Source organism: Salvelinus sp. IW2-2015, linkage group LG15 (assembly GCF_002910315.2).
Source record: "Salvelinus sp. IW2-2015 linkage group LG15, ASM291031v2, whole genome shotgun sequence".
Taxonomy (NCBI): Eukaryota; Metazoa; Chordata; class Actinopteri; order Salmoniformes; family Salmonidae; genus Salvelinus; species Salvelinus sp. IW2-2015.
In genome coordinates, this window is record NC_036855.1 from 55,953,142 (window position 1) to 55,966,858 (window position 13,717).

The following is a 13,717-nucleotide window of genomic DNA, read 5'->3' on the forward strand; positions in this document are numbered from 1 at the left end:
TTTAAGGGATTTTCACAAATTTGTAAATGGTGGAAAATCCATAATGGCAGACTTTATGGTTTCTTAAGGGAAGTGTTTTTCCTTGTGAGGAGAGYGACCTATGGACAAAATTTCATAATTCTGGGTCACACAGGGTGCGGGGGCTAACCTTTCAAAGTTTGCATTTTCAATCGCTTGTTATAGCGCGTCTAAGGCACTGCATCTCAGTGCTACAGGTGTCACTACAGACACCCTGGTTTGAATCCAGGCTGTATCACAGCCGGGCCGTGATTGGGAGTCCCATAGGGCGGTGCACAATTGGCCCAGCATTGTCTGGGTTTGGTCGGTGTAGGCCGTCATTGTAATAAGATCTATTTTACTGACTTGCCTAGTTAAATATACATTTWTTTWTTTTTTTTTTTACCAAATTTTTRAAAAGTATCTGTAAACATTTGCTGGTAACGTATTAAAGTAATTCCTTACATGTTGTAATGAATACTCAGGGAGAAAAAGGTGTAGATTCACGCGCAAGGCACGGCAGGTGTTTCTTTCGCCGTTGCAGAAGGCAGGAATCGTGGTCACAGGCAGGCAATGGTAATACGCAGGTAGGCAAACAGGCAGGACTGAAGGCTATAACTGGTTCTCACGAACAAGCTAGGAAAAGGCTTAGTAGATTCAAAACGAACAATACCTCACAAAGGCACAAACAGAATGAACTGAACAAAAATTAAAGACAGGGCTACGTTCAAGAACACAAGGTTGACTAAGAAAATAAATACAGAACCTTATAGTACCCTCCCCACTGATGTCCAGTGGGCCTGTTCGGGTGTCGACCCCGAGGAGCGGGACAATCCGGACGGTTACAGTGGAATGCCCGAATCATCTCTGGGTCAAGGATGTCCTGGTCAGGGACCCAGGACCGGTCTTCAGGCCCATAACCTTCCCAGTCCACTAAATAGTGGATGTGACCTCAGGCATTTGGAATCAAGGATGGCGTAGGAAGGTTCCCCTCCGACATCCAACGGTGGGGGCGCACTGCAGGTTGAGACTGGAGGATGAAGAGAACTGTAGGTGACCGMTTTTAACAGAGACACATGGAAGGACGAGGAGATTTTATACTGACGGTGTAACTGGAGGCAATACATGACAGGGTTGATGCGATGGGTTATCTTAAAGGGACCAATGAAGCAAGGACAGAACTTTTTGCAGGGTAGGTCGGCGGTGTTTTGTAGGTCGGTGGTGTCTGTCGGCAAAGCGTTTCTGGGTATTAAAGGCTTCCTGCAGATGCCGGTGAGTGGTCTCGCATACCTGCGCACTACACTACAAATCAGTCGTCGACAGCTGGGACAGTACCAGGGATGAAAGCATGAGCGAGTTCTGAGCGTATTCAGCCCAGGCCATATACCGACTCCAGTCGTGTGGAGAGGCAGAACATTGTTGGCGGAGGTACTTCTCTATTTCTTTGTTCAGGCGTTCRGTCTGCCCGTTGGCCCGGGGATGGTAGCCGGAGGAGAGGCTGAGGGCGACCCCCAGTCGGTCACAGAAGGCTCACCACAGCCGGGAGACAAACTGGGGCCCACAGTCAGAGACGATGTCCTCCGGAATCGACGGAACAACTGCTGGAACATACTCAGCCAATTCCATGGCGTTAGGTAAATGAGGAACCAGACATTTAAAAAAAAAAAAAATGGTCTGACAAGGATGGTGGTGTTACCAGAGGATTCAGGAAGGTCTGTGATGAAGTCAACAGCTATGTGGGACCAGGGTCTGTGAGGGATTGGCAAAGGTTGAAGCTTACCAGAAGAGAGATTACGAGGGCTTTTGGTTTCGGCGCAGACTGGACAGGAGAGTATGTAATCCCTTACGTCAGATGCCAGTGAGGACCACCAGAACTTACGGGCTAGAAGTTCGGTGGTTCCTGTAATGCCCGGATGTCTTGACCCCAAGGACGTGTGACAGCATTACATCAGTTGGGTTCTAACAGCTGCTGGTATGCAACTCTTCCCAGCTGGTGTCTCAGGAGGAGCCGGGTCTAAGGTTTGGGCTTCTTGTATGGCAGAGTGAACCTCCCACTGTACCGGTCCCATAATGCAAAAGGAAGGAAGAATGGGTGTAGGGTCTGAGTTACTGGTCAGAAGGTCAAACTGGCGGGAGAGAGCGTCAGCCTTTACGTTTATATTTCCAGGGATGTAAGTAACGTGAAAATGGAAGCATGTGAAGAGCCCAGCGGGATTGTCTGGAGTTTAACCTCTTGGCACCACTGATATATTCCAGATTACGATGATCTGTTAGGATTAGAAAGGGATGTTGTGCACCCGCCAACCAGGGGTGCCACTCCCGAGGGCTAGCTTGATGGTGAGGAGTTCTGTTCCCCACATCGTAATTCCTCTCAGCGGAGGATAACTTCCTGGAGAAGGCACAGGGATGTGATTTTGGAGGTGTTCCCACCCGCTGAGAGAGTATGGCTCCTACTTCGGAGGCATCCACCTCCAGGGTGAAAGGAAGYMTCGGATCAGGTTGGCGAAGGACAGGAGCTGAGGTGAAAAGGCGTTTCAAGTTGTTTAAAGCAGTCAGGGCGGTACTAGTCCATTGAAGGGTCCAGGTCTTTTGGCTGGTAAGGGTAGTGGCAGTAGAACTGAAGTTCCGAATGAACCGGCGATAGTAGTTGGAGAACCCAATGAAACATTGGAGTTCCTTAACAGTGGTGGGTTTGGGCCAGTTACTGACGGCGGTGACCTTGTTCTCATCCATGCTGACCCCTCCAGGTGTCAGTACGAAACCGAGGAAGTTTACCGAGGTTACATGGAAGGTGCTCTTTTCAGTCTTCACGTAAAGGTTATGGTCAAGCAGCCATTGAAGAACGTTTTGCACATGCRGTATGTGTTCCTTCAGGGAGTGGGAGTAAATCAGGATGTCAATGTAGACGATGAGAAAGCGGTTGATCATATCCTGGAAAACCTCGTTCATAAAGGATTGGAAGACGGCGGGGGCATTAGTAAGGCACGACCAGGTATTCGTAGTGCCCTCGTGCGGTGAATAAGGCAGTCTTCCATTCGTTGCCTTCACGTATACGGATAAGGTTATATGCACGTCAAGTTGTGTAGATGTTGGTACGGCCCACTTGTTCAAGGGTCGCTGGGATCAGAGGAAGAGGGAAACCGTTCTTAACCGTGACGTCATTCAGGGAACGCTAATCAATACATGGACGGAGACCACCGTTCTTTTTTCCAACGAAAAAGACGCTGGACGCAGATGGGGAAGAAGGACAAATATAACCGTTTGAGTGTTTCATCAATGTKGTTCTCCATTACCCCCTATTTATCCCGGAAAATGAAGCAAACACAGCCCGTTGGTGGGGACACTCCAGGGAGTAAGTCAATAGCACAGTCCCCTGGGCGATGTGGTGGCAGAGTGGAGGCGTTGATTTTGCTGAAGACATTGCTGTACTGTGTGTATTCAGATGGTATGGTGGGTGGCACTGCAGAGGCCTCAATGGTGGTGGCTCTGCACGGTAGGCTGAGACAACTGGTGAAGCAGGTAGAAGACCAGGAGAGTAGTTAATCTTGTTGCCACGAGATGGCAGGGTCGTGACGACGAAGCCAGGGGTGTCCGAGGATGAGTGGCTGTTCGGGGGATGAGAGTTCCATGAGTTGAATGGTTTCAGTGTGGGAGACTCCAATCWGGAGGGTGACGCTCTGTGTCAGGTGTGTAATGAAGCCCGTGCCCAATGGCTGCCCGTCCAGGGTGTTAATCCTTGAGGAAGGGGTGACAGGTGTTAGACCAATGTCAAGCTCTTGTACTAGCTGGTGATCGATAAAATTACCTGCTGCTCCCGAATCTATCAAGCCCTCTATSTACTTACTAACCCCCTTCACAGTTATCAATACTGGGATGGGGAATTGCTTCTGGGAGACATTTAGAAATAACACGCTTACCTGCATGGCAGTGGAGGGACCCTTCTCATCTCGCCGTGAGGGGCGAACATGGCTGAGTAGATGATCCTTCCCTCTACAGTATAGGCAGAGCCCTTCTTGGATTCTCCTTTGACGGTCGATACACGGGAGGAGCATGGCCCAACTGCATGGGCTCTGGAAGACTCGGACGGGATGACGGAGTCATGGAAAGAGAACGTTTCGGATTCCTGGGTGGCAGAGTTCTTCAGCGGTCGGCGACGAGGTCGATGGAGTGAAATACGAATGTATTGATTTAAATCCTGAAGGTCACCTCCACCTGAAGTTCTGTTGGGCCCACTTCGGAAGATGCTAAGTAAAGCAGCCTTACTCCATCCACTCCCTGCAGCCATGGTGCGGAACCCGCGGGCATACTGGGCAGCTGAATTGCGTCCTTGTTGAAGTTCTATGAGGAGGTCTCCTATAGGACGACCGGAAGGAGAGTGATCAAATACATTTTTGAAAAGGGTGTGGAAATGGGTCTCGGATCCAAGTTCTGTGCTGTTGGCAGTGGCCCAATCCAGGGCTTTGCCTGTGAGTAGAGACAACAAAATCCACCCTGCTCTTCTCCGCTGAATCCATTCCGTTTTTAGGTGAGGTATTCTGTAATGAATACTCTGGGAGAAAAAGGTGTAGATTCACGCACAGAGCGCGGCAGGATTATTTCGCCTTCGCAGAAAGCAGGAATCGTGGTCACAGGCAGGCAATGGTCATACACAGGTAGGCAAACAGGCAGGTGCATCAAAACTAGGACTGAAGGCTATAACTGGTTCTCACAAACAAGCTAAGAAAGGCTTAGTAGAGTGAAAACAAACATTACCTCACAAAGGCACAAACAGAATGAACTGAACTAAATAAGGAGCTGATGAGACCAGATGAGTAACTAACACAGGTGATATCAATGAACAAAAATGAAAGACAGGGCTACGTTCAAGAACACAAGGAAACAGGGCTACGTTCAAGAACACAACGAAACAACACAGGGTTGACTAAGAAAATAAATACAGAACCTTACACATGTAATCCTTTACTCCCCAACCCTGCTCATATGTACTGTAGCTACGGCCCTGATGTCACGTGGTTAAATTGGCTTAAACAGGTCCTGGAGTAAAGGGACTGAGTTACATAATACTGCAAAATATTTAGTCATCCAACACAATAACGGAAAGAACACATTTCCATTCTGTATTATTCAATTTGACCACAATTCTTTGTAGGGAAACTGTGGTGCAATAGATATATTCTAGTTGAACCGATACATGAGATTTGTTCTCAACTAGCCTACCTGGTTAAATAAAGGTGAAATCAACAAAAAAATATGAACCATAATATTGTAATTTCAACATTCCACCAGGAACCACCTTAGAATAAGGTCCTTAATATAGTCCGTTTCTGACTTTGATTGGGGGAGGAAGGGGAGTGTTATTGCCCTCTGTCACCACTCACCACACAGATAAAGACTAAATAAGACTACATCAGTATAATACAAACTTAAGTCGAAGAAAGACCTTTGTGTTAGTGATCACTTATGACGTGAAATAAGAGTGGGCATTCAAATGTGTAAACCCCATCTAATCTACAGAAGTATGCACTAGAGTATAGAAAAGAGGGGCTAAGTTGAGCCAAAGGGGTAAGTTGAGCCACCCTTGTTTCTAGGAAACCATGCACAACATTTATATTTTGACCAAATATTGAGGTCATCGTTTTATGGAGTCTGAAGGAAGAAACCACATGGAAAAAGTGGTAAGCAAGTTGGGTCCAAAAAATGTATTTTCATCATGTGAAATATTTTTTTTGTGTTAAGAGGTTTTATGATGCTTGTATCTACACCAAAGTAGATCATTTAAAGATTATTCTATACATCAGTTGGGGTCTCTATAAGCTTCTATTTGAGGTCCTAAACCTAGTGTGAAAGTGCATCCTTATGTAACTGGTGTGAAATGGCAGGCTAGTAGCATTTCAATCGGTMAAGTCACTTACTCTGAGACCTTGAAGTAGATGATTTCCTTGCTATGCTAGGCTTTTGTGGAGGGATAGGTAACGATGCTTTAAGGGAGAATGTTATCGATGTGTTCAGAGGGTCCTTGGTTCCAGCACAGGTTGGCGCAAGGAGAGGGATGGAAGCAACACTGTTATATTGATGCTGTTGACCCGGATCACTGGTTGCTGCAGAGAAGGAGGAGGTCAAAGGGAGGTGAGTGTAACCAGTGTGAAATGGCCAGCTCGTTAGCGGTGTGCGCTAGTAGCGTTTCATTGTCGCTGGGATATGAGGTAACAACAGTGCCRGGCCTATGTTAAAAYWWWWWWWTTTTTAAGTACATTGTTTGGTAGGTGTTAAGCCTGTGTTAAAAGATGCTTAAAATTATTAAAAGACAAAAAAGTGATTGTGATTGTGTTGAATTGTGTATGGGGAAATAAAGATAGACCAGTGGAGGCTGGTGGGAGGAGCTATAGGAGGAAGGGGTCATTGTGAAAGCTGGAATGGTATAAATGGAACAGTATCAAACACATTAAACWTATGGAAACTGCATGTTTGACTCCGTTCCATTGGTTCCATTCCAGCCATTACAATTAGTCCATCCTCCTATAGCTCCTCCCACCGGCCTCCTCTGAGATAGACAAGGCTTTAAATTTGTAGGTGGCTTAATTTACCCTGTCCTGCGGCTCAATTTACCCAATAKCAGGGGTAAGTTGTGCTAAGAGAAAACGAGCTATGTTTTCCGTTTTCCAAACTGTAACGTTTACATGAATTCTGAATATTTCCAGGGATACACAACATCCTGAAATATATGTAGCCTAGATATCTTTGTTAGAAAGAATACTATATTTCCRTTGACAGGGTGATGCTGAATGTAAAAAATGTCTCAATTTACCCCACTTTCCCCTAGATTGCACGCAGTGGGTGGGATAGATTGTGATAGCGAATGATGGCTGGCAAACCTATAGGGGCACTCTTCAAAAAAGCACAGTCCTAGATTGCACCTCAGGGAACGAGGAGGGCTTTGGTGCAGCTTTCAGTCGCAAGATTCTTTCTATTATCAGTCCGTGCTCAGTCTTGCAAGGGAATACATCAGCTCCTCGACTCTCCTTACCGTTTGGGTTTAAGGCAGAAATCCAGGTTGGTGAACTTTGTATCTATATTTTTCAGCTTTTGTATGTTATTTTTTTTATTCTGGAGAAAATAAGAGAACATATAGAGCATGCTGTTGTGGTAAATTGGAGAATAGAGAATGGAGAAAGAGTTGGATAAGCTATCCTTTGTTCTCTTTTGTCCATGTATTTGCATTCCTACCGGTGCGTGCTAGATTTTCAGATTCAACATCTTCGAGCCATGATTTGCGTTTAATTATGTGGATGTTCCAAGGACTCCTGGCTGGGATTTTAACAATTTGTCTGCGCTATGAGGCGTAGAAAAAAAAATATCCAGAAGCATCAGGGTGATAGGGCTGTGTGTGCCCAAATCAATTTATGTAATACATTAAAAAATATATATAAAGTGCAGAATAAGATGACAAATCAAGATTCAAGCTTAATATAAAAAATACAAACATATTTTCCACACGCCTGTGGAGCCCCACTAGACGGTATGGCTACATTAACGAACAGGGTAGATAGAGTGGAGTAGCGGTGTGTAATGTGGTTGGGGGGATGGAGTCACTGCGCTTGTGCCTTCACTGTCGATAATATATCGTTTTAAATAATGACTTATATTTGTTCTATAATGACAAACATCAAAGACTGACATCCATCCAAACTATAAAATGTATACTTTTTGCAATCAGGTGGGTTTCACAGTTAACTTAATTCTGTAGCAGGCTAGGATGCACGTCTCTCAGTGCCTTGCTATGGCAACAGGAGTTGTACYATTCTCTGCGCATTTTCCTTCATCGTAATTAACGTGTCTTTAGCCATATTTGAGTTTTAAGACAAAATCACACATGGCAGTAATCTGTGTGTGATCATATTGCTGTAATTGGTTTATCCCTCACACCCCTAAACTGGTACTGTTTCATCCCCTCGCCTATAGGCTCCATGTACTTCCCCAATATGTGAACATTGTCATGTGCTTTTGGCAGATGTATATTGAAATCTCATTTTGAAATGTCTGAAGGTTTTTCTTTCAATGTGTGTGTATTGGCAAATGTCATGTAAACCGATTAAATTAATTGAGTCAAACACATTAAATAACTCCCGCAATTAACTTAATTCGCATGCTATAGCGACCCTCAAATATGGACAGTGATTGGGAGGAATATGAAAGCCTGTTTATCCGATAGTTTAGTGGAGGGGAACTATCGCTGCTCTGATATCAGCATGGATTTAGCTGTTTAGCCTACCGGCGCTGGCCTGGCGCATGGCTCCCTCTGTCTGCATCCCTTCTTGATTGCCCCAATGCAGTACTATGGACAGCTCCTATTATGATCACGCCCGTGTGTGCTGCATGCAGTTCAGATAAATATGCTATATGGCAGTCGCTCACTCACCCATCTGACGAAAAAGCCAAATTAGATTCACCTATGTTTGTGACATTTTGGATATGGTCAAACGAAGTACTTGCGGAAAATGTCATAGTCTATTGTTACGTTCGTACTTAGTTTTGCCTCAAAGAATAGTCTTTTTTGAGAACTGTCTGCATGTTGAGCATTTTCCACCTTTTGGCTTCACTTGATACTGTATGTCAGGCAGAAGAAACCTGTAACCTATAATGCCTGTTTAGTTTATCCATTCCAATGGTAAATATTGATTTCTTTGACAGCCAGCCTACTATTATTTTAAGGATTAATTTAGTACTATTATTACCAAACATATCTCTCAGATAACATTTAATTCCCAGTTCTCGGTTTTCTGATAGAGGGAAGGGAAGTTGAGGTATGTTGAAATCAGCTCTTCCTCTTACAAGCATGGCAATGGAATAAGATAAACACTCTTTTGTGAGTGAGACCAATGTGATAACCTTAACCCTACACACATACTTAAGCAAATAGTTTAGCTATATGTTTTTGTCATCAGTGGATGATGCATAGTACTAACTCGGAATACTACTACTCAGTATTATACCATGGCATTGTTGAATAGTCCTTTGTGATTGGCTTGAAGGGCATTCTAGAGCATGCATTTTTCCCCTTTATAAACTGGGTGATTTGAGCCCTGAATGCTGATTGGCTGACATCCGTGATATATCAGACTGTATACCACTGGTATGACAAAACATGTATTTTTACTGTTCCAATAACGTTGGCGACCAGTTTATAATAGKAATAAGGCACCTCTGGATTTGTGATATATGGCCAATATACCATGGCTAAGGGCTGTATCCAGGCACAATGCGTTATGTAAAAGAACAGACCTTAGCATGGTATATTGGACATATACCACACCCCCTCGGGCATTATTGCTTAAATAATYCACAGGTATTTTTGCATGGTAGAATTCAATGGCTATCATACATTTTTTACATGTTTTGTTTGAGCTGCTTTTGAACGCAAAAATCACATTTAAAACAGTATTGGTATTGTTGAATTTGATTTTCATAATAGCAAGCTAGGTCTGATGGTTTAGCTGATGGTTTAACCATGGCAACTACTGTAGCTATCTAGTAAACTTGCTAGTTAGCTACTTCAGTGGATGTTGAACACATTTGTACTTGCAAAATAACTATTTTCTAGTAGCATAATATAGCCATGGTATAAAAGGCATGGTATAAAAGGGATAATCAACTCTGGGTTCTATGCATACTCTGTAAAATAATGCATCTCTGTGGAAGGTCAGTTCCACTCCGCTGGCGCGTTGTGGAACACACCTTCCACATCATTCATTATTTTACATAGAACGCATAGCCCCTCGTTGATTATCCCTTACTTAATTCCAATGCTTTAGTGGTTGCAAGTAACAGGAGTGTGCAGAACACGAGTTTGTGGTCTGTAAAATAATATGTCATCTTATCCATATACCCTGGCCTGAATCTTATCTAACCCTTGCACTAAACGATAGACCAAATCCAGACCATAGCCCCAAAAAATGTATCACCAACCTGTAGTTTTCAAAATACCATGGCATTGTTCAATAGTCGTTTCCGATTGGCTTGAAGGGCATTCCACGTCGTTCATTATTTTCCACAGAACGAATAACCCCTCGTTGATTATCCCTGACTTATTTACAGTGCACTAGATAGCTATATCCCCCCCCCTCTCTCTCCTACTCTCTCTCCCTCTCTTTCTTTTGGTTTGCTTGCAGTCATTTTAGATGTCCTGACAACAAGTGCTCAATAGGTTCCCAAAACCTATAGCTAAAAGCATTTGTGTTTTTTTCTTTATTCTGTGAACTCAAGTCCCCCTTCCTCCTCTAACTGTGCCTCTAACCTGCTATTCTAAAAGTATACCAGTGGGAATAAGTGTACAACTAAAACAGACCATTATAGGGCAACAGTGGAATGGGAGGCTCACTTGGCACATAATAACATTACCTAAGACTCCAGAGAGGGTGTCTTGTCCTGTGGTTTATACAAGAGCACTGGATAGTTTAGAACTTGGAGTAGTTCCCATGCAGTGGTCATTTGTCTTTTTGCCAATAGTATTTGGCAGAGTGTGGTCTCCAGATTGAAATGCTTTCCCCCTTTAAAGCCCGACTGAGTGCTTTCTTACAACAGAGACAGGCGGCACTATGTTGGCATGATTGCAATGCTTTGAATTTTATTCAGCTTTAACTTGYTATTGAGGTTTGTGGTGGGTAGTTAAAGGAAACGGATATATGCTATGCATATATTTTCAAACGCAACAACCTATCACACTTGTTAAGTAATTCTGATTTTATTATTCACTTTTAGGAGACACCATGGGAGGCAAGCTGAGCAAGAYGAAGAAGGGGTACGATGTCAGCGACCCAAAGGACAAGAAGGAGGAGATTACTGTGGCTGCTGTGAGTGCCGTTGAGGCCGTGGCCCATGCCGTGGAGAGCAAAGCACCAGCTCCGGTCGCTGAGTTGGCAGCGAAGACTGCTCCTAAGGTGTCTGCTGCGGTGGAGGGAGCAGTGGAGTCGACAGTGGTAGCCATCACAGAAGCGACAGAAGAGGCCCTGTCAGCTATAGAGGCAGTGACCAAGGGGGCCACCGCAGAGCCAGCGGCTGTACCAGATGAACCCGTGGCAGCACCGGCAGAACCAGTGCCAGCAGCAGAAGAACCAGTGGCTTCAAAAGAACCAGCTGCAGCACCAGAGGACCCAGCGCCAGCTGCAGCACCAGAAGAACCTGCAGCCTCAGAAGAGCCAGTGGCAGCACCGGAAGAACCTGCAGCAGTAGCAGAGGAACCAGCCGCAGCTCCAGAAGAGCTTGCAGCTCCAGAAGAGCTTGCAGTCCCAGAAGAGCCCGTAGCTCCAGAAGAGCCCGTGGCAGCACCGGAAGAACCTGCAGCAGCTGAGGAACCAGCAGCATCACCAGAGGAACCTGCGACAGCACCAGAGGAACCTGCAGCAGCACCAGATAAAACAGAGGCACCGGAAGAACCAGCGGCACTAGAGGAACCAGCGACTGCACCAAAAGAGCCTGCAGTGGAAGAGCCTGTACCAGAAGAGCCTGTACAAGAAGAGCCTGCATCAGCACCAAAAGAACCTGCACCAGAAGAGCCTGCAGCAGCCCCAAAAAAGCCTGCACCAGAAGAGCCTGCAGCAGCACCAAAAGAGCCTGCAGTGGAAGAGCCTCCACCAGAAGAGCCTGCAGCAMCACCAAAAGAGCCTGCACCAGAAGAGCCTGAGGCAGCACCAAAAGAGCCTGCACCAGAAGAGCCTGAGGCAGCACCAAAAGAGCCTGCACCAGAAGAGCCTGCGGCAGCCTCTGTGGAGCTAGCTGCAGCACCAGAAAAGGCTTCTGAGGCTATAGAACAAGCCACAGAGGTGACAGCAGAGATTACAGACACTACAGAACCAGAGCCTGCTGCTCCAGAGCCTGAAACAGAGACTGTTACAGGGAAGGCCCCAGAACCTGAGGCTGTGGTCGAGGCACCAGTAGAGGCAGAAGAAGTTTCACCCGCCCCGGAGGAGGAGCCTGCATCAGTTGCAGAAGCCGTGTCAGAGTTAGCCACAGAGGCAGCCGCAGAGCCAGAGGCAGAATCCATCCCACAACCAGCCGCTGAAGAGCTCCCCCTACCTGTAGAAGAATCCATAGCAGAGCTTGAATCTGAAGCTGCTGATGCAGTAACTGAAGCAGCAGAGCCAGAGGCTGCCGACATCGCAGAACCCATCCCGGAGATCATCATTTCAGAATCTGCTGCACCTGCTGCTGCAGAGGAGGCCAGCGCTGAGCAAGAGGAGGCTGTGCTGGACAACAAGGAAGTTGTTTCCGCAGTGGAGGCTACTGCTGAGCCTTCTGCCCCTGAGGTCAATGGGGAGTGTCAGGCGGCCGAGCCGGCTGCCGTGTCTGCCCCGGAGCCACAGCAAAAGGAATGTGTCAACGGCATTGACAAGCCAGAGGATGCCGTTGAGGTGCAAAGTGACTGCGAATTAAAAAAGAACTTGAACCTGACTGGCGACATCCAGATTCCTGAGGCAATCGGTGAGGCAATAAGTCAGGCTGTAGACTTGGTCTGAAGCTAATATAAATGTGATGTCCCTAATGATCCGAAAAAACCTCCAACACAGGCTTCTGAAGATAAATATAAAAATGTATTTTGTGGCAAAGGAGTTTCCGATTAACCAAAAGGAAATACAACCACTCAAGTGTAGAGAGGGGGAGTGAGATACATGTAGGAAGAGATGTGAGACATGGATGCAGTGTGCCACACTGAGTCTTTGTGCCCCACATGTCATTGCAGAGGGGCAGCCTGTGTTTGCAGCATTTGTGGTGAGATGAAAGCCAGCGAAATTTGAGGGATGAGTATAGGAAAACCGGAAACAAAACTGGACAACAGAGCAAAAAACGTGACATTGGAAATGTTGAATGGAATGAATAGTCTTGTCTTTGTGTGGGAGGCTGATGAATATTACAAATGTTTTTTTGGTATAGCATTCAATAATGATCTAATTTAGACTTTCACATATCCTTTCCTTAACTATATGAAAAAAATAATGGCTGAAAAGTTTTGGCCTTTTATAGTGGTGCAAACAGTGAGGAATGTTTATTGATGGCTTGGAATGGAGAATAAAAAAATAGTGTTATACCTGATTGTTCTTTTGTTCTTATGTCTTCTATATCAATTAGGCAAAGGTCATTTTACATAGGGCCTTATTGTATAATATACGGGTCATTTTAGTCAATTTTAACATGTTACAATTATTTCCACCGTATTTTAAGATACCTTTATGATTGATTATAATAAGTAACCCTTAGTAAACCCTAGGTGCAAAAAATGTAGATCTTTTAAAACTGAAATCAGTCCATTGCTTTGTTGTTGTTGGCTGATAGATTGAGTGCACCAGTATCAGCAGTAGGAGATAGTATCTACAGAACATCATTCATTTCAAACTTCTACAGTTAAGTACAGACCAGGTTTCTTTMGGGTTAGGGGTCGCCTGATTGTATTACCTTTAGAACAACGTCCCTAAGGTCTTCGGCCTTACAAATATTTTCTTTGGTGGAGCTTGGCTTGCCTGTGCGTTTCTTTGAAAAATATGACAATGTTAATGCATGCAGACAGAGATCATTTCATAGGTCATCTCTTCCTCTACCTCTTACATCATAATAACCCATCTCACTGGAACTTCAAGCTGTGGTAGGCAGGCAGCACCATAGAAATATAATGAATAGAGAGGGCTTGGAAGCTCTAACCCTGGCAAAAGATGCAGTAAAGAGGTCAATGGAA

At 45.1% G+C, this 13,717-nt stretch overlaps 1 protein-coding gene across 1 annotated transcript; it reads left to right on the forward strand.

Moving 5' to 3' along the window:
* The first annotated feature begins 6,957 nt into the window (after nt 1-6,957).
* LOC111975003 (protein bangles and beads) lies at nt 6,958-13,075 on the forward strand. Its single transcript, XM_024003135.2, has 2 exons — nt 6,958-7,047; nt 10,753-13,075. The coding sequence occupies exon 2, from the start codon at nt 10,761-10,763 to the stop codon at nt 12,504-12,506; it is 1,746 nt and encodes a 581-aa protein (XP_023858903.1). The 5' UTR covers nt 6,958-7,047; nt 10,753-10,760; the 3' UTR covers nt 12,507-13,075.
* Nucleotides 13,076-13,717: the final 642 nt, after the last annotated feature.